The sequence below is a fragment of the Amphiprion ocellaris genome, chromosome 8, assembly GCF_022539595.1.
Source record: "Amphiprion ocellaris isolate individual 3 ecotype Okinawa chromosome 8, ASM2253959v1, whole genome shotgun sequence".
NCBI lineage: Eukaryota > Metazoa > Chordata > Actinopteri > Pomacentridae > Amphiprion > Amphiprion ocellaris.
In genome coordinates this window covers 16,511,786-16,533,044 of record NC_072773.1, presented here as the reverse complement: position 1 = coordinate 16,533,044, position 21,259 = coordinate 16,511,786, and the positions used below count along the sequence as shown (strand labels likewise).

Here is a 21,259-nt window from a genome sequence, read left to right as displayed (position 1 = left end):
CTTCCTTTTCCAGTGTGGAATCAGTGATAGAAGGCCGGAAAGAGGAAGAAGAGCACAGTTTTTTTTCCTGTCCCAGCACTTACAGTTACCACAGTAGTAGTTCCAGCTGTCCTCTATGACCGACACCCTGCCCCGAACGTCCGAACCCCCCCAGTTGGCATAGCGAAGCACCACATGGAAGAGGTCTGGAGAGCTGACCGACACCGACACCAACACCTTGGACTGCCGAGGGAGCAGTGGGCAAGGCAGCAGGCAGCAAGGAAAAGGGAATTAGGACAAGAGAGAGAAGGAGGAAAGAGGGAGGAGAAGACAAGACAGAATGGAGAAGGATGAGGAGATGCATGAAGGAGGTACAGAGGAAGGTGACGGAGACAAGCAGGAGACAAAGAGGAGACATAAGAAAAAGAACAGTGGGGAGGAAGCAGGGACAGAGAGTACATGGAGAAGATGGTAGAAAACACCCACACAGAGAAGCCAAAAGCAGAACCTTAATACCATCAGCTTTACCACTAAAAAAAGGAAATGCAAACAAGCAGCCCTTTGCAAGACACAACAAACAACCCAACACATTCCTCTTTGGATTTTCACTTTTCAGCACAAACTGTCATGAAAGTTAAAAACACCTTTGTTGAAGATCCACCACTTTATCTCACTAAAAACAGGCAAACTCAATTGCCTGAGGGGCCTGAAATCTTAGAACGGTTAACCCTCTGAACCCTAAAGTTATCTTAAAAGAAAACAACATAAAAACTGAAATGAATCATAGGATTTTCAACTTTACAATAATCCCTAAACTACTCAGTTGTGTATTGCCATTTAATCGGGAAAGCGGACCAAATCTTAGCTTAAAATTGTGATATTTAATGGAAATAATTCTCATTTCTGCAATTCTAATTGCAACCATGACACCATTAGTGACTCGGCTGCACCAACAGTTATGTGACAAAAATTCAGGGACTTTTTGTCTGAACTAGGCTCAACTGCACAGTGCAGATATGAGACAAATATGGAAACATATTAAACATGTAGTCATTAACATATCCATTGTGTGTAAAGTCACAATTTTTTCAAGCGTTTCCATCGAGGTGTGGGACTTAATATTGCAGTGATAAAGGAGTCTACAGTGAGTGAAAATGTGACAAGAGCAAAGATGTCCAGAAACTGCTTGGAGTTCAGTAGGGTAACGTGAGTTCAGGAGCAAAGAAATGGTAATATATTTAAAATTTATCTAGAGATATGTGCTGAAGAGTAATTCTATCCAAGACAAATATCCCTTTAAATGTCCCACATGGATATATCCACCTATTTCATGCAATACAAGCATAAAAGAGGGGCCACAGTCACATAAACATCTATTTACTTCATACAGACAGTACAATAAAAATCACACAAATACACAGATACTTTCTTTTTACTGTATGAAACATCAATCACAGCAAATAAAATAATGTAGAGTTTTGGGTAATCTATAAATTATTAATCAACACAGTATAGATACGGTCACATCCAACTGGGTAAAAAGTAATGTTCCTACCTGAATAGGAGACATCTGAGCATAACCTCTCCAGCTGAAGTCTGGGAACTCCAGAGGGTTGTAGCCGAATCGTACCGGCCGGCCATCCAGCATGGTTCCCTCCTCAATTTCAAACTTCAGATGATGGAGATCCGGGAAGTAATGATCTGCACGAGGTCTGCAGACACAATGAGAGCCATTTAGAAAGTGAAAGGAAGCTTTGACGGAAACATGATGATGAAAATGTTCTCTATATTTCAATTATAATATCATCTAAAATTAGTGCCAGGCAATGATTAAAACAATTAATCGTGATTAATTGCATGACGGTGCTGCGATTAATCGTGATAACGCACTGTTATGCATACAGTTAAATAATGAGTTTAAAAGTAGTGTATTCTGCACTTTTATTTTTAAAGTACTGCTATATAAACAAAAATACAGTAACATTTGGCTTGCAAACACTTTAAATAAAGTGTTTTTTAACAGCAGTATTCCCTTCACACAGCAGCAATCAAAACACTTCTTGTAAATCTCAACTTACACATAAATGTAATCAAATCAAGCCAGAGCTATTTGCCACTGCAGTAGCATTAAAGTTTTATTTGGTTTGTTATATATAATAGAAAAAGAAGTTACCCTCAGAGTCCAGAGCCACGATCATAACATTATATTCGTTGGTCCTCCGACCGACATCTTTGACAATACTAATCAGAATGCAGTCTACAGCTCTGCAGTTTTTTTTTCTGTTAAGGAGTTTTCCTCTCCACTGTTGCAAAGTGCTGCTCAAAGGGAATCATTAGGCTTCCCTCCATAAGACTGCAAGGTTTTGACTTTAACTTTTAAACTAGTAAAGGGAATTTGTTCAGTTAATTCTGTGTTTCAATTACAAAGCACTCTGGGTCACTTTTGTTGTTAAATGTGCTGTATAAAAACAGTGACTTGACTGCAGTCTCCTTGCTAACTGTGATTAAACCAAATATCATCCCAATTCAGATATTTTGTCAAATGCTACTGGAAATTCCTCTCAGGTGTGTTGAGCTCACAGGTTACACTTGGGTCCTTCCACGTTGGGTCTGCAGCGACACTGACCGTTCCTCTCTGCACAGGACTGACCTGCTGAGCCTCCAATGTCACACTGGCAACCTGAACACACACATTCCAAATTACCAACCAAGCATCACAGCAGCCAGGATTTCAATTCCATTCCACATTTGAGCCAAAGAACACTTACCCTGGCAGCCAAAGTAGTTTTTTTCCTGCAGGTTATAGAAGCCATCTTTGCAGGTGGAGCAGGTTCCGCTGCAGGCGTTGGGCTTACAGTGGCACTGACCAGTTTCCTGGCAGAAACAAAGAGAAAAGAGATTGTAACTCCTGGCATAAGCACAAGGCTTTTATTGATTTAAAAAACAAAAGAGCATTGATCATTATATTGGCAACAATCAGGCTTGTGCTGCTGCAATAATAGTCAGGGAAGATTCATAATCAGCACTTGCTCACTTGTGCACACTCTGCAACGCCGCTCAGGGTCCCTGCAATGTTACACTCACAGTCTGCAGAACAAACCACACAAACACACTTTAGTTGTCATATAAGTTCTATTTACTGCATTCAAAGTAATTAAAGAGGTGTGTGTGTTTGTGGAATGTCTCACTGGAGCATCCATCGGGGGAGTCAGGGGAGAGGTTCCAGTACAGAGGTTTACATTTGTCACAAGCTGGGCCCTCTACGTGTTGACGGCACTCACACTGACCCTTAGAGAAAGATTGACAAGGAAATACATATATTTATATATGGATAACACACCTACAATCTGCCTGACTGAATGTTTCCTACACACTTCTGCATAAATAGGACACAAGAGTAAAATTTATCAGTCAGCAAAGGCTGTCAAAGCCAATTACATGTAGTGTGTATAATGACTTCAGAAGGAGGGAGACTAATTGCTCTTGCTTATAGATTTGCAGTAACACCAACTTCTCCAACATCATGGAATTATGAGAATCTGACAACCACAGAAGTCATCATGTTTGGATTTAAATAAATAGTGAACCTTAAAATAAACTGATGTCAGATCTTAGTCAATTAATTTCTTGATTTAGCTTACAGAACAGGATTTCTGGGAAATGTTTTCCATGTGGGAGGAGCACTGGGAGCAGAGCGCCGCAGCACAAAGAGGCTACTTTTAAGAGGAAGAAAGCCAGATTTAAATCAGGAACAGTTTTTGATCTCCAGAAGTTCAGACTCTGATTTTTTTTTTATCACTGATTTCCTCTTAACTCTCAGATTTTAAAATACTTGTGTGTCAATTCTAAAATCACAAAATTTCAACGAATTATGTTTGTAAGAAACAAACAAGCAAAAACAAGACTCACCACTGGTGGCTGCACTGTGTACTGAACAGAGCCGGCAGGGTGACAGGTTCCAGCTTTCAGTGACAAAGAACAACAAAAGACATCACTCAGTTGGTTAAGGTTGATGTGCAGTTGTGTAAATGTGTATTTGTAGACAAACACAGTTGTTACTGTTATTGAATTCAAGTGTAAAACTCAGTGGTATATTCACCTTTTATAAAATGACTGAATTTATACATTAGTTTATTAACACTATGTTCCCCAAAGCCTGCCAGTAGGTGTGAAAGCCATGTTATCTACTTTATAAAAATCATCAAAATTACACCACTGATCAGAGCAAGAAACTGTGAAAAAATGTTTCATCTAAATCTGTCTCTTCAAAAATTGCCAAACATAAACTGTTCTCATCTGATGCTGTAAAAACCATAAATCTCTGCACTCCCCGGTACAACTGAGAGGCCACGACTGACTCAGCTGTAACCAACAGGGAGTTTTCAGCTAAACTGCAGGCTGTGTTTACACATCTGCCATAGCTGTCATTTACAGTATTACAAACTGCATAGAAAACCCGGTTGACTTTTCTCTACATCTAGTCACAGCTGCACTGTTTCCACAGAGGTGAAGGACTTGATGTTTCAGTGAAAAACGAGCCCACAGTGAGTAAAGACGTGGCAGGACCAAAAGAAAAAAAACAAAAAAACACCCAGAGACTGATTGGGGTTCAAAGGGTTAAATGAATGGTATCACTGATGAGTCCATGTTTATAAAGAGACAGTTTCTATTTATATCTATAAAAATATACATTTAGCTCATTTGTATTATGTTGAGCTCACACACAAAATTCACCTGTGTTTACCGTGTGTGTGTGTGTGTGTGTGTGTGTGTGTGTGTGTGTGTGTGACTACCTTGGCAGTTGGGGAAGCCATAAGAGCCATGTGCACAGCTGTCACACCTCAGTCCCACCACACCTGGCAGACACCCACACTGTCCCGTCACCTGGTCACAGCTGCTGTAGCGGGAACCTTCAGGGGAACACTGGCAGGCTGGAACAAATGCATTACCAATCTCAGTTATTGATCTGTCCTATGTATTGACTGATATATTGATACGGTATCGACAGCTCAAGTATAAGCCTGACAATTACGGTGGTACCAAGCATTCCTGTGGATATTTTAAATGTTTCTATTGTTTTATCCTCCTAAAGCTGAGGACATTTTGTATGTAACAGGAACCAGTCATGAGTTCAAAGACTTTTTTAACGGTTGTGTGACTCACGTGTGCAGCTTGGATAGCCATAGTAACCAGGAGCACACTGATCACATGACGCTCCGCTGTAATTGGGCAGGCAGTTGCAGTGACCTGATGGAGAGCAGCTGGTGTCCACCGAGGTGCGAGGATCACAGGTGCACACTGGCAAAATGGGAAAAACATACATCTTATTATAAAAATACAAGAACTAGCAAATCACAAGGCACAAATCGTCAAGGGAAAGTTAATGGTTTATGCCAGTGCAGTCAAGCTGTTTGTAGGAGATGCATCATTGTCACAAAAAAAAAACCATCAATCGAAAATGTGTATTAAAAGTTTAATTCAGGCTATGTGTACACATGTAGTATGCACAAACTGACAGAGTGTACAGAAACTCATGTTACACTGGGCTACACATGCAGCATGTTTGTCAGACCCTTCTTTTTCTGAAAATTTCAAAACTATAATCAAGTCTCAAGGCACAGGCTAAGATTTTGCAATCTTTGTTTGAATATTTGTTCATTTGTCTGGAAGCAGTTTTGCAAAAGTGCCCTTCTTGTTAACTTATTTTTCATGGCAGCATACTGTACTGTTGGTAGACCAGAGGACTCCATGTTTACTGGTTTTGGAATAACTTTGCTTTATTTGTCAGAAGTGGCTGGGCCTGAGACTTCAGTGAATTACAGAAATTATAGTAAATTACAGGCAAATCATAATCTATTATTGACATCTCAGACATCTTGCTTCAGCTCCATTTAAAGAGCCAATTTAAAGCACATTTATAGGTTTCTAAGTTTATCTTTGGGGTCAACTAGAAGACATTTACAGGCTTTAATCTTCAGAAATCATTATTTTTCTTGTACTACACATTGCTGCAGCACCTCTTCTCAGCCTCTGTCTGAAATGCTTCATGTTAGCTGCCATCTCCTTAAATAAATCGTCTTCAGTTTAACAAATACTGCTTTGTCTCTGACAGATACTGACTATAGCTATAGCTGGAATTAAAGTAGCCCTTTCTACAATGTCCTTGCAGAGCTCTGTGACCCCTTGCACTGTTCACATCTGTATTAACACCCAGACTAAGCAAAATTTCTGGCTTCGACAAAAGTGTGTCGAGCATGCACCTAAAAAGGGATAAAATGAGGACACAGCATTGTAGTTTGTGAGGTAATGACAGTTAGTTTGACTGTTTTCTGCAGTTAAAATGTAAAGCAGTTTTTTTCCCCCAAAGAGCTCATTGTAGGGCTGTATTTTTTTTTCCAACTACTCAATTAGTTTTACGAGCTGTAAAAATGTTGAAAAATGTCAATTAGTGCTTCTCAAAGCCTAAGATAAGGTCCTCAAATGTCTTGTTTTGTCCCAACCCAAAGATATTCAGTTAACAGTCATAGAAGAGGAAAGAAACTAGAAAATATTCATATTTAAGTAGCTGAAATCAGAGAATTTAGACTTTTTTTCTTAAAAAAAATATTTAAAACGGCTGATTATTAAAAAGTTGGTGATTAATCTAACAGTTGACAAGAAATAAGTTGATAGATTAGTTGTTGCAGCTTAAGTGCTGGACAGCCCCGCACGAAAAACAGCTGTGATCCAGGAATTTAATCTAACAACCCTTGAACCAAATTCATCCCATATTTTGAAGCAGTGAAGTATCCTTTCCTTATAACAGCATCACAGCTTTCATTTTATGCACTTTTTTGCACTAAAAATGTTGAATCCCAACAAAGAATTGTAAAATTTAACAAGGCAGCGTAACACTTCATAAGAAGGTGCATAAAGTTAAGTGTTTCCATGTGCGAGTCAAGTGTGTTCAACCCAGCAGGATATCAAGTTCTGTCTGTTCATGACTACTTTTGGATCAGCAGAAACAGATGCATCTGATCAGACTTTTTCCTCAGGATATGCGTGCATACCTTGGCAGTCGGGGTACGAGTGGAATCCAGATCTGCACTGTTCACATCGAGGACCCTGAAACTCTGGTTTACACAGACATCGACCGGAAGCATCGCAGCCTTCAGGCAGAGAGCCGACTGTACTGCAGCCACACACTGCAGAGACACCAAACAAATCAAGATGTTAGCGTTTGTTCTTACAGATCATACACAAGTCATTCATCCCTGTTTTTACAGCACATTTTACAGTCAGTTCGGTTTAACAGACAATGATTTGGTTTGATCTGAAACTGCCCTTTCTACACCTGACAGGAACACGCTATCTGCAGCTGGTTATCTTGACCTTGAGCCTCCTTGCACAAATTGTTGGAGGTGAAAACAACAAGCACTAGTACACTGTGTCTCTGACCATAATGAAGATTACCTGATGCTATCAGTGAGCACAAAAAAAAAAAAAAATCAGTGAGCACAGGGTTGTTTCTGGTCTGTGTACAGGCATGACGAGAGTTCAGGAGGTCGCTAAATAATTACTGCAAATAAACCTATAAATCTACAAACTGTAATTATTGTGTTTCTGTTCATGCACTGATGAACAAACAAGATGAAACATGTCAATTGCTGAGTTTTAGAGGTGTTGGCAGGTATACACCTGCCAAAATCATGATGTTTCATTAAAATCAATTTATTACTCCGCCAACGAATGCTGCGGAGTTATGTGACGAACGGCGTAAGTTTGTCTGTCTGTTTGTTCGTCTGTTTGTTCGTCTGTTTGTTCGTCTGTTTATCTGTCTGTCTGTCTGTCTGTCTGTCTGTCTGTCTGTGTGCAACATTACTCAAAACCATATTAATGGATTTGGATGAAATTTTCAGGGAAGATCCAAAATGACACAAGGACCAAGTGATTACATTTTGGCAGTGATTATAGTCTAGGCTTGTAATCTGGATCCACGGATTTGTTAAAGATTTTTTTATCATTGCGAGATAGCAGCACAGCGTCACTGTAACTATGATTACAAGTGAACACCACATCAGCTGCCTGCTGACGATCACATGATTGCGATCCAACTATAAATCCATCGTTGGGGACTTACCGGGACTTCTGTTGGAAACGATACAAGGAACGATTGCTACATATTTAGGTCACGCAATTCGGTATCCGTACATAAGGTACACATGTATAACACACGCCTGTGCTCAGCGCAACGTCATTTTGTTTGTGGGTACATTTATATCAAATGGTCACATTCTATGGTGCAGTGATTCTTGCCATGAAGTTTTTCAACATTTCAGCCTTCGGAAATGATACAACAAGTGAGCAGCCTTGGCTGAGTACTGCGCTCTCTGAGTGCTTTTCTTGTTTTATATGTCTCATTAAAAATCTCAAGCAAGCATAAGTTATGGCAACTGGACTAACCTCCTCCTTGTCATGACCTGGATGACTGAGAACATCCACAGATTTACTCATTAAAAATGTTTTCAAACATGAACTTATTTAATAATTCTGCACTCCTTAGCACAATTGAGAAGCCATGAGTGACACAGCTGTGACCAACAGTCAAGTGACAAAAATTCAGGGACTTTTTGGTTGAACTGCAGGCAGTGTTTATACAGAGGAGAGAAGAGACATACATGGGAATAAGTTAAAAATACCAGCAGTAAGACATCTATACTATGCATGTTTAACATCATTTTTGGTATCCAGGTTTTTCTATTTTTTTTTTTGTAAAATAAATAATCAAATAAATTACAATGTTTGCTTTTCTGGTTACTCTGATATCTTGCATTATAAGTCAACAGCACAAACTATATTTTTGAGTTCTCTACTTCTAGGCATAGTTACGCTGTTCCCATAGAGGTGCAAAACTTATATATCACAGTGAAAAATGAGCCCACAGTGAGTAAAAATATGGCAGGAGCAAAAAACACCACAGAAATTCCTCAGGTTTAGAGGGTTAAAACTGAAAATCTGAAAATTTTACAGCATCTGATGTTTCTAAAAGGAGAACTTAAACAAGTAAAATGTAATAACTTTGTAAAAAAAAGTCATTTTTATGATTGTTTTAAGATAAATTAGAGCAAGTATGATCCAAGACAAATCTGAATATAGACTGTGCGACCGCTGTTGTCATGATGTCAACTTTTCATTTTCTTAGATTTACATAATGAGACACAACAATTGGTGTCTAAAAAGCACATTTGTGGAAAGATGCGAGACAGACACTGATGGAGAGGCGACTCACGTTGGCAGAGTGGGTAGTTGAAGTAACCCGGAGCACACTGATCGCACTGGTAACCCTGGAAACCACTCCGGCACACGGCATGACCGGTCACCAGGTCACATGACCCGTCCAGACAGCCGGGACCTGAACACTGGCAGGCTTCACAAACACACATGCACACAGAGTCAGACACCAACAAAACGGGCCCAACACACACCTATAAATGACACTTCATAAAAAGCGAGACACAAGAGCAGAGCACAAAACGTTGGGGTGTCTGTTTGTTTGGGCATTGGATTTATTCAAAGTATTTCAAAGATGGCTGTCGTTTGTGTTCACCAGCCTCACTGACTGAAGCACAGGTGTAAATGTGAAACTATTTACTGTGATTAACACAGCTTGATGGAATGCTGTTTACTCAGGAGTGTGTGTGTGTGTGTGTGTGTGTGTGTGTGTGTGTGTGTGTGTGTGTGTGTGTGTGTGTGTGTGTGTGAGAGACGTGACTCTTGGGTGGTAAACTAACACTGTATAAATAAACAAACTGATAAATGAAGCGTAGGGAATTCCTGCCTTTGTTTGTGTATTAGTATTTTTGTCTTGTGAGGGTGCATGTGTGCTAACAAATGGGATATAATCCATAAAATGCAACACTAGCTTCCAGCAGATGCTGGTAATTTGACTACTACTGCAACTTGCAATACTCTGTAGCTTAGAGCAGATCGTCACACGTTAATTCAGACTTACATTAGCTTGAGATTATGCTAGTCAATCAAATATCGTTTGTCTTTTTTGAGTCCAAAGAGACTTCAGCTTCAACAAAGGCTTTTAACCTTGCAATGTTTAGATGAAAAACATCATTACCACATTTTAATCTTATTTTATTCACGTGTAGTGACAAAAAATACTCGGAAATCTTCATTTTTGGCCACAATATTTCACATTTCACCAGTTTCAACAACTGTCCTGCCTGTCTAATCAAATATTTGAGAGATGCATTTGTTAATTAGAGAAAAATCAGCAGAAATTTTGATGATGGATTCAATATTTGTCATTTTTTTTTAAGCAAAGAAATGTAATACTTACGTTTCAGGTGTTGTCCTTATTTACCATTTTAAAAGCTCTGATTATTGGTTGGACGAGCAAGACATAAGCTGACGATGGTCTAAAATGTTTGTAAGGGGGTTGTTCTTTTCCTGTAAATTTTCAAACCCTATTTTAGCCCCTAGGCACACGGTGAGATCTTTATTGAATATCTCTTTATTTTCCAGAGCAAAATCTATTGAATTTCAGGCCATTTCCATTGTATATTGGCTAACTTGTGCTAAATTTTCTTTGTTTTGTATTTTTCTTTGCCAAGAAGATGTGTGATCAGTGACAGTTTGTCTTTTAGCTGCAGCCAAAACACTTTATTTCTACTAAAATCTCCATGTCTCACCCTGACAGTTGAGTCCGTAGAAACCCGGAGCGCAGGTGTCACAGTGGTCACCGGTGAAACCTGGTTTACAGATGCAGGTTCTAGTTCGAGGGTCCGGCCTGCACGAGTTGTCCACTGTACCTGCTGCACTGCACTCACAGTCTGGAGAGAGAAGATGAATGTGTTTGTTGGATTTGATGATTTGTCAGTAATTTTACTTAATACTGTTACTAACAGATAGGAGTTGTAAAGAAAAAGCTGTACAAAGGAGATTTAGTTGGAGTTATTCTCTATGATAGCAATGAAAGAAGTTCTGCTTTCCAAATAATAAAGAATTATTTTTTTTTTTTAAATAGAGGAATTTTTGGTGCCCCCCAGAGTGGTTTTATCCAGCACTAAAGGATCACCAAAAATTCCCCAAATTACCCAATATTGTAGCGCTACAAACTGTATCTTAACAAATCTAAGTAAACCTAATCAAAATCAATTTTGAAAATGTGTCCAAAGGGTCTCATTAGATTCTGTAGAAAACAAAAACTTCTGAACTCTTCAATGCAACAGTGAAGCCATTAGTGACTCCAATGCGAACAGTCATGCGACAAAAATTCAAGGACTATTCGGCCAAACTGCAGTCAGTATTACACAGAGCAGAGAGGAGACAAGTCTTGAAGCAAATTAAAAATGTAAATAGTAAAATTTTTATAGTGTGGGGAGTCACCCATCTTTTTGAGCATTGGTAACACCTGTGGGTTCTTGGGAAAATGTTGTATATGCTGATATTAGGTTTTTATCAAAACAAAAAAATTCAACTTTTGTTTTTCTTTACTTATGATTTATGGCATTATAACTGTATCATACAGGACATAAGGCATGTTTGAATTCCACCTACTTTTATTCATGGTTGTGGTGTTTCCATAGAGGTACAGGACTTTATACTGCAGTGAAAAATGAGTCCAAAGGGAGTTTTCCAATTTTTTAGAAATAACACAAAAATGTAGATTTCTGTCAACTAAGGTAAAACAGAATCGCTGTCTTTACTGTATCTAGTTGAATCTTGCTTGCTGTCCTGCATAATGACCTCTCACAGGCCCACTCAGAGCCATGAAAAACTGCTGTGTTTATCACAAATACACAAACCAAACAAGCTGTGCAGCAGGCAGGTGGTTCTGTTTAATACGCTATCGTGTATCTGTGACATCAGAGTGAACATTGTTTGAGACCAGCTTATCACATTCCACTGAAAAACCATTCACACCACACACATTTTCCCAAAACTCCCACAAACATCTGACTTACCCCAAAAACCTCAACAGCGGGAGAGAACATGGGAACCTCACATAAAATATGTAATCAATAGTTAAAGTCGGTATTTTATTTATTCATTTTCTATTTGTTTGTAAGGCAACTTACTGATGATCTCTCCAGCTGGTTTGGCCTCGCCGTTGTTGCTGTTGGTGGGATACGTGGGGATGGCTGATGGAGAAACAGAGGGAGAGATCAGAAACCAGGCAAATGATTTAATGAAACATTTGAGTGTTCATGTATACCTTGTATGTGCATTTGATTTTAATAGTGTGCCCGTTAATGATGCTTTAAACGGAGGGGTCTGCACCTCTCTGGTCCAGTGTCTTGTTGGACACCAAAATCAAACCCCTGGCAGCTTTTGGGGTGTTATATTTGCTAAAACTCACGGTAACACTCAGGGAAGTTGATAAAGCCGCTGGCACAGGAGTCACAGTTCTCTCCCGTGTAGTTTGGTTTGCAGAAACAGCGACCGGTTACGTCCTCACAGGTTCCATCTGTAAACTCTGACTGACAGTCACAGGCTGCAGGGAAGCAGAGGGGAGGAGGGGGAGGATGTGGGAGAGGAGGCAGGGACAGAAGGTGAACAAACAAATGAAAAAGGGGCAGCTAATGAAGCACATGGTGGGCATAGCAGCTTAGCACTTGATGCTGTAAATAAAAGAACTTCAGATTTATTAGAATGAGTGTGTTAGGTTATGATCCAACAGCTGTAACTCACGTGAGCAGGCCAGTGGGGAGTCGATGGGGTGGTCAGCTGACCTGTAGTAGGTGGGGATGCAGCGCTCACAGTTCACTCCAGTGGTGTGATGCTGAGAAGGAAAAGCTTCGGTCACATTTACGTCGTCACGGTTGGAACCAGCTCAGTAAAAACTGGGATCACACTCGTGTGTATACCAGGAGTGTTGGTTACCTGACAGTTGAGGCAGACGCCTCCTCCTCTGTGGTGTCCGTGGACGTCGAGGCTGCCTCGCTTCTGATCGACGTCAGGGTCGTAGTAACAGTCGAAAGTGTGACGGTGACAGTTACACGCTGAAAGAAGGATTATAAAACGCACTTTTAAAACGGAACTCCACTGAATCAGGTCATAAAACAGACATAAATAAAGAAGTCTGTGGGACACAAGTGAGGACACAAATTCAAAATATAAGCTGTAAATTATCTATTGTATCTAGAGTCAACATTTTTTTTCCCCATGTTGGCAACAAGTGTGGGCATTTGGAAAAATGTTGTTCATGTGGATATCTTTTTTTCAGTTTTTTGGGAAATTCACCCTGTTTTTATGTTTTTGATGATTTATAGCATTATAACTTTGTCATTCTGCACAAAAGATAGTTCTGAGTTTCTCTGTGCTGTTTCCATAGAGCTGCAGGACTTTATACTGTAGCGAAAACGAGCCAACAGTGAGTAAAAGTGTGACAGGAACAAAAAAAACCACCCAGACACATCTGGGAAATTCAGTAGATACATAATAAACTTTCAGTAAGTAGTTGGCTAATGGCCTGAATTAACAACTGCTAGTCAATCAGAAAAAATCTTTAGTCAGGTGCAGCCCTACAAACCATAATAAGTGAGTTATAATAATCAAAATAATCAACAGTCAAACTCAATTAAAGAGTGTGAAAGGATGACAACTTATTTGCTAAGGACTCCGAGATGCTGTTGAAAGTTACAGGAGGCTAATGAATGTACCTTACTTGTATTTTTGCCCAATTACCGTGCATTTGAGTGGTTCAATGTTAAAGCTCCATCTCTAGCATTTTGTAAATAGTTAATTTTAATCTGCAATATTTCTTTACTTTCATTATTTATCTTCCTGATGATGATTTTGTTTTTCATTTATTTAGGATCAATCATAAACTCATATTTACATCATTAACTACACAGCGTCCAGCTTTGTGGATCTTCTCACAAACTAGTGAAGTAATATATAGAAAAACATCAACAACAACAACAACAACAAAAACATATGCACAGTTGCACAAATGTTCACAAACACAATTTAGCAATAATGTCAGAATTCACCTGGAGGGTAAAACAGCTTCTAGCCAAGAGACAAGAAGCAGGAGAGCCGGGAAAAAAAGAGGAGAAACAAGAGAGGAAAAACATCGGAGAGGAAAACAAGCAGTTAGTCAGCAGCTAGCAGTAAGAGCAAGTATAAGTCTGTGTAACCGAGTGTTAATCTCAGTCAGCTCTGTGAAGTCACTTCAGATGGAGCTGTTGTTTTGAAACCCGGCTCCTCTGGCAGGTGTTCATTTAGCACAGGAGATTACACACTGCTGAGGATCACATATCATATGTTTGTTTGCAAACACATCAAAAACACTGAAACGAGAGAAGCTGTGATTAATACAGCCACACCGGCTGATTCATTTCCTGCAGGAACACTGATGAAAGTCACTTATCAGATGGTTTGAAGCAAAGATAGGACGACTGGGGATGCTTTTAGCACCATAAAAGGCTTATTTCATGTCTGATTGCAGTCTGGTGCTTTTCAACTTTAGTGAACAGCTTTAATAGCTTTTCATTATTTATCATAGCTGTCAGATTTTCAACTTTCCGACGCTCCTTGAACTCCACAAATTGTGACTTTAAGTTTCATCAGAAAAAACTAAAAATAACCAAATATAAACTTATTTTCAAACAAAATCAATGGTTCCTACATGTCTCATTAAAAAAATGACCAAAACAAACTGTTAGCATCAACCACATTATGTAAAAACAAACACATAAAGAAATGAATGAATGAATGAATAAATTAAACAAATTAATAAAAATAGTGAGCACAGCACAACTGTCAGTAACATGACAAAAAATTAAGGACCTTTCAGTTTTAACTGGGCTGAGCTGCAGGCAGTGTTTACATAAAACTGGAGACAACTACAGAGAAAATGTTAAATGTATGTAGTCAACTTAAGGAGTAAAGTAGTAAAATATCAATGATATGTGGTGTCACCATTTTTGTTTTTGTCACATGTACGATCATATCGCATTGTCAGTGCTGGAATTATATTTTGTGTAGCCCTGTTGCTGACTAGACTCCAAATAAAAAACCTAATTTAAAATAAAAACAGCTGAAAAGCTTATAATGTGAAAATGTGGGAATCCACCTGAATACAACTGAATGACTTAATTTTGCACTAGTTTCACCAAAGACTGAGTCCAGTGGCCCACATTTAACCTCAGCAGTTACATATATAAGCATACAGTAAGAAGACGCCACCATCTACCAGAAGATAAAAGAAAGAGAACAGTATACTTAAGAAGAACATGAGCTCAAAGCCCAGACAAACTTTTACACTTCACACAGAGCCAGTGAAATCCTGATAGCTTTTTGTTCTTATCTGACTCTCAGCGCCTGAGAGGTGCCGGCCGAATAAACCAGCGCTCCTTATCCTCCAGCTCTGACTGCAGCCTGATAGTGCTGAGTGTTTTTCTCAAGGCTGAGGCACATTTGAGTTTTTCCTTTCTCGAAGTAATCCAAAAAAAGGAGCAGTCATTCAGCTGATCTGAAATTCTATGAGTCTGAGGCTGATTACATGCATATCTTCTGACAGCTTGTGGGTTTCCTATGTGGATTACTTCTGCCCTGGATGACGGAGGATGCTTCTGTTCTGCTACAGTTTTTTAAATAGCATCATAATAACTGTTGTTACTTTATGCTCACACCTCGGGCTAATTTTGAATTGCTCGTATCTGAGTTGTCGTTTGTGTGCAAACCTCATCCTCAGCCTAACAGCAGGATCCTACAGATAACCCCACATGTGTCAAAATGTACTTTTGGAAGCTATAAATCAGAAGACAGTTGGGCTTTAAAATGCAAGTTACCAATTAACCATTTGAACCTGCTGGCAAGCTTGAAAGACATGCTGTCTTTACAAAAGTGCCAAATTTCACACCACTTATCAGTCAGACATTGTAAAAACAGAGAATCATCACATTTTTAACGGTTTGTCTTTAGGTTACTCTCTGATGCTCTGTTTTGGTTGGAAAACTTAACTACATCAGGGCTTAAAACTGTGATAATTCATTAAAACCCCTTTATTCTACATTCCTAATTTAAAAATTTGCCTAAAATGAACTGTTGGGTCTCACGAGATTCTGTAGAAAACCAAAAAATCTGCTCTCCTTAGCATAACATAGAAGCTATTATTGACTCTACTGCGACGTGACAAAAATTCAGGGATTAAACAAAGTTTTTTTTTGTTGTTGCAGTTGTTGGTTTTTTCGGTTTTTATGAAAAAAATTAATGAAGTTCAACTTTTCTAAATTCATTTTTTTGGTCAGCTGCATAAAAAGACATTTCTGACGTCTCTCTACTTGCCATGGTTGTGTGTTTTCCACAGAAAGCACAGAAACAAAATCATCCACAAACCCAGAAACTGCTGGGGCTACAGAGGACTAACGGGATATTCCAGCTATTAATGTTGCACTTTCATAAAACAAAACAAAAAAATGCTCAAACTCAAAGCAGAAGAAGCTGAAATATCCAGACTTATGCTCTGTAGTTTGGCTTAAGCACCAAAAACACTGGATCCAACGCTTCCCATAACACAACGCAACAATCTTTTAATCTGTCACATCTTTCATTAGATCTCGTCGTCATGTGAAAAACTCCTCACTGCAGTCTCAGCCTCATCCTAGACCACACTACTGTAGTGCTACTGCAGGAAGTGGCTCCCTCTGCTTCATATCATGCTGACCTTTAGTGAACTTTTTGCCATTGTGATACCCATGTTGGTCCTTGTTAAATATAACTAGAGTTTTGATAACAGATGGCTCTCGTGTGTAAATATAACCAGAGTTATGATAACACCAAGTTCACCCCGACAGACTCAAACAGGGAACAGTCAGACATTGTTTTCGGGCAGGATCAAAGCTTTTAGCTGATCATCTTGATGAAATACTTGAGGAAGCTTGAACTTTAAGTTTACTATACCTTAACTCCAACAGTACTGCATCTCAATTCAATATTCAACCTTCAAATGTATTGACTCTACTTTTTCAGTTTTTAGGAGTCAATGAATGAATTATGAGAAAGAAAGAAAAAATATTTCCACATTCCAACTGAGGTTCTAACATAAAATTGGTTTAAAATCAACCTACTATGCAATATATACTGTATGTATATGATAAAAAAGGAGAATTACACAAATTATTACAAAATAATGTCTATTTTCCACTATTTAATACTTTATGTTTTCTTTACTATTGCATTTTATTTTTAAAAAATATCCCATTGTTGTTCTTCTTCAATGTCTTGTGGTTGCTCTTTATTGTAAAGTACCCTTTGAGCTTGTGTTCTAAAGGGATTTATAGAAATGAAGATGTTTGTTATTATAGTAATTACTCGTAGTTTTAAGAACTGGAATTAAACCAGAATTCAGTTTAATTTTTCAGATCAATAATGTTGTTTTATTTCTAATAACATGACCTACAAACAAGGAAGAAGAAAAGACTATGAAAAAAATAACAAAAAGGCAAAAGTAAAAAAATGAAAAAGAGGCTGTTTTGAAGGAAGATTGAGTGTGAGTAAAGTACAGAATAGCATGCAACAAAAAGCATGGTTTAAAATTAAAATGTAAAGAAAAAAGATCTTAATATTGCCTGATCCATTCCGGAGGACTCTTTAAGTAGAGAGAGCTCATTCAGCATGAATAAATACCATTAAACAAATGCATATCTTCTAAATACATTGGGCATATTCCTAAACACTGAACCACAAATGTCCATCACTGAAATGTGAAAGTTATGAAGAAAGCGAACAGCAGCCCTGCAGCCCATGTGTCTGTTCAGCTTCATTAAATTAAGGCCAACTCATTCTGTTGAACCAACACATGAAACACATTCCTCTGCAGGGTTCAGTGATTAAACTCTGTGTGTGCCGGTGCATAGTATCAGGCCGCACTCACGTTCACACTCGTTGGCACTGTAGGTCGTGGCCGGTTTCCATGGTAACTGGTTGTATCCGGGGCAACACTGGTCACAAGACACGCCGCAGGTGTTGTGCTGACAGTCGCACTGTAACCTGTAAACAATCAAAACAACACGTGAGAAAATAAAACGTTTCTACAGCTATAGAGACATAACCAAACAGTTCAGCACACACAGACGCACGAAAGGCAGAAACTTGTACCTATCTCAGCCCATTGTGTTTAGGGTAAAACATCATTTGAACTTTCCTCAGAAGTTCACATTCCTTCACTCTTATGCTGTGACTCTCATCCCAGAGAGGGAGAGGAAGAAAGAAACAAATAAAAAGGAGTGAATAGAACAGACAAAAGTGGAAATAGACCCCCAAACAACGAAAGAGTTAATCTTTCTCCTTCATTGACTGAGGCTGACTGCTTCACCCCAGCTTTTAATCGGATTAGTCTGTAAACTTGTTGCCTGCAGAGTGTGGCCAAACCCCAGCAGGGAGGGAGAAAAAAAAATCCCTTAACGCTATTCTCTCATCTCTGAGTCCTCTTAACCGGTCAAACAGAGACAAATACAGAGGACTGGAGTCACGGGAGTGAGAAGTGTGATCAAAAGGAAGGAAAAAATCTTCTGAAAATCACCCGACGTGTTATTTCTGTCCTTTTCCATTAGTTTTATACCATCATTTCGCTGCTCACAAACCTTCGACTCCTGCTCCAGGGAAACAACAGGTGCTAATATTATAATAAACTGATCGATATTGGCACAAACCTGAGCACGACAGTTTGTCTACATCTCCTGTCACACAGATGTTATAAAGAGAGAGCACATTTTGTAGCAGGATGCTAGAGATGCAGGTTTTAATTACTTTTCTTAGTCAATAATCAACTGCATTATTAATCCATTCTCAAAAACAAAAGTAAAACACGGTGATTAAGTCAACAGGCACATCATTTTGGCTGCAAAACCAGCTGTCACATATGGCATGAAGAAATAGAAATGCTATCCTAGTTGATCCCAACCAGTCTAAAACACATGAGCTCTGGCTGGCCATGAAACGTCACAGAAGTCTCTGTCATGGTGGCCCATTGCTAGCTAAACCCCCACAACACCCTCTGCTTGCCAAAATTAACTGCCTATAGTCAGAGTGACCATCTCCTCTGGTCACTACAGTGTTTAACAGTGAGAAGTGTGTACTATACATGAAAATGGTAATAGATTGGGACTTGCTTTTGACAGATACTAAATACAAAATGACTCTGGACTGAGGCAAAAAAAAAAATTCATCAGGGCACCCCTAGCGTAAGAGAAGATTTTGAATATATGTTTGACTGAGGACTTTGGCCCTCTGCATTTATAATAGAAACGTAGGGATCTTGAAATGATTAAAAGAAGCAAACTCTACACAGGTTCACACTACAGGAGTTCTGGGCTGAACAACCCTATTTCATGCCTCCTGACATTCAGAGAAGAAATCTGGTCCAGGACATTAGAAGTGATGGCTAGCCCAGACTAGTTGGTATTGTGAGGCGTTTACTGATCCTAACCTTAAAACTCCATAACAGCACACAGACTTAACATTCAGGCTCTGTGCTTTTCTCACTGCAAAGTATCATTAGCGTTACAGCAAGCTGTTGGGCCACAGCTTCCATTTTGTTTATATCTGCTTCCCAATGAGATCACATGAGGTGGGTAACTGTCTGTCTGACATGGTAATCCTAATAATATCCCGGAAAGTGTGATGTGCCAATGCTTTTCAATCTTAGTGTTGTGTGCATGTCTGAGATTAAAGAGAATATCTGTGAAGTTTAACCCTATGAAACAACCTGATTTCTAAATCTGGTAAGATTTTAAAACTCTTTTAGTCTGAGCCCAGCATTATTGTTTATAAGGGCACCTTAATGTTTTTTTAAGCTGTCTTTTGTCTTGGGGACCTATCATTAAAGGAGATCAAGGAAATAACCAAACAAACTTTGATGCCTACATATTGCCCGAATCTCTAGAGCAGAAAGGTGTTATGTAAGGAGATCATTTCGCTTGACTGAAATAGATCTATTGGTTATTGCGCAAAGAGAAACTGAGATATTTAGTTAATGGAGTTAAGCCCTGAAAATGTCCATAACATTTGAACAGAATGGTGACATATGTGAACACTAACTGCCCACCTACTTTAGTTAAGTACAAGTATTTGTCAATAGGCACTGATCCAAATTATTTTGCAGGTTTTTTGATCTGCTGATGAAGACCATTTGATACAGTAAAAGGTCCAAAAAATGAAAGGATCTTGAAATAAGACAGTTTTGTCAGGCACTTTGCACCTGATAAGAGTAGCTGATGACAACTGTAAAACCTCTCTACCACTGAAATATGAGCAAAAACCTTTTTGTGCCTGCCTGGACAAACATACCACTTGATAGAACAACCCACAGTTTGACTTCAGGGTTTCATATGAGAAAAACCTGGCAACCGCTTTGAAAATAAGTGCCTGAATAAACTGAGGTGAGAGATAAGACATACAGCTGCACAATCATACCTGATTTTGCCCACAAAGCCAAGTTAGAGCAGCTCTTCTCATGCTTTTCAAGTTGTGAGTTAGTGTGTTATTTCAAATTTGGATCTAAACCACTAAGCCACAACCATTAAAACCACCTGCTTAATATTTTGTAGCTCCTCCTTGTGACACCAAACAGCTCTGACCCACTGAGGCCTGGACTCCACAGACCTCTGTGGGTATCCTGTGGTATCAAGCTCCAGGACTTTATGAGCAGACACTTTAAAATGAGGTGTGGTCTCAGTAGATCTGACTCTTTTTTTCCAGCACATCCCACAAAGGCCCGATTGGATTATGATCTGGGGAATGTGGAGGTCAAGTCAACACCTTGAACTAGTCCTGAATAATGCTTGTAGCGTGGCAGGAAGCATTATCCTGCCGAAAGAGGCCATCAGGGAATACTGCTGCCATGAATGGGTGTACAAGGTCTGCAACAGTGTTTAAGTTTCTAACATGCCCAGAGTGTCACACTGCTCCCACCTGATTGCCGTATTCCAATCCTGCTGCAAACTCTTTCCTAGTTAAATGGCACGTGCATCCAGCTCCCCACATGTTGTACAGGAAAACATGATTCATCAGACCAAGCCACCTGCTTCCTTTCCTCCATGATCTAGCTCTGATAGCCATAGGTCCATTGTACTGTAGGTGTCATTTGTGGTGGAGAGGGGTCATCATGACTGGTCTACAGCTGCACAGCCTCATACACAGCAAGCTGTGATGCTCAGCGTCTTCTTTCTATCACAGCAGCATTAAGGTTTTCAGCCGTTTTTGCTGCAGTGGCTCCACTGGTCTATTGGACCACACATACCAGCCTAATATGTATCACTGAGCCTTGGGCATCTTCCCA

At 39.3% G+C, this 21,259-nt stretch overlaps 1 protein-coding gene across 2 annotated transcripts in view; it reads right to left on the bottom strand.

Annotated features, from left to right (window-relative positions):
- Window positions 1–21,259, bottom strand: part of lama5 (laminin, alpha 5) — a 126,872-nt gene that overhangs the window by 45,180 nt on the left and 60,433 nt on the right. Inside the window, exons 7-23 of one of the 2 annotated variants that reach the window (XM_023272901.3) lie at window positions 17,855–17,970; window positions 12,856–12,974; window positions 12,664–12,754; window positions 12,332–12,466; window positions 12,051–12,113; window positions 10,662–10,802; window positions 9,248–9,385; window positions 7,029–7,163; window positions 5,143–5,277; window positions 4,773–4,910; window positions 3,889–3,941; window positions 3,168–3,267; window positions 3,014–3,066; window positions 2,748–2,853; window positions 2,560–2,659; window positions 1,535–1,691; window positions 84–222 (exon numbers count right to left, since the gene is read on the bottom strand). In XM_023272901.3, coding sequence (XP_023128669.2) covers window positions 84–222; window positions 1,535–1,691; window positions 2,560–2,659; window positions 2,748–2,853; window positions 3,014–3,066; window positions 3,168–3,267; window positions 3,889–3,941; window positions 4,773–4,910; window positions 5,143–5,277; window positions 7,029–7,163; window positions 9,248–9,385; window positions 10,662–10,802; window positions 12,051–12,113; window positions 12,332–12,466; window positions 12,664–12,754; window positions 12,856–12,974; window positions 17,855–17,970 — 1,919 coding nt within the window. The remainder of the gene's footprint in view (window positions 1–83; window positions 223–1,534; window positions 1,692–2,559; window positions 2,660–2,747; window positions 2,854–3,013; window positions 3,067–3,167; window positions 3,268–3,888; window positions 3,942–4,772; window positions 4,911–5,142; window positions 5,278–7,028; window positions 7,164–9,247; window positions 9,386–10,661; window positions 10,803–12,050; window positions 12,114–12,331; window positions 12,467–12,663; window positions 12,755–12,855; window positions 12,975–17,854; window positions 17,971–21,259) is intronic. The other variant, XM_023272902.3, reaches the window with a different exon arrangement.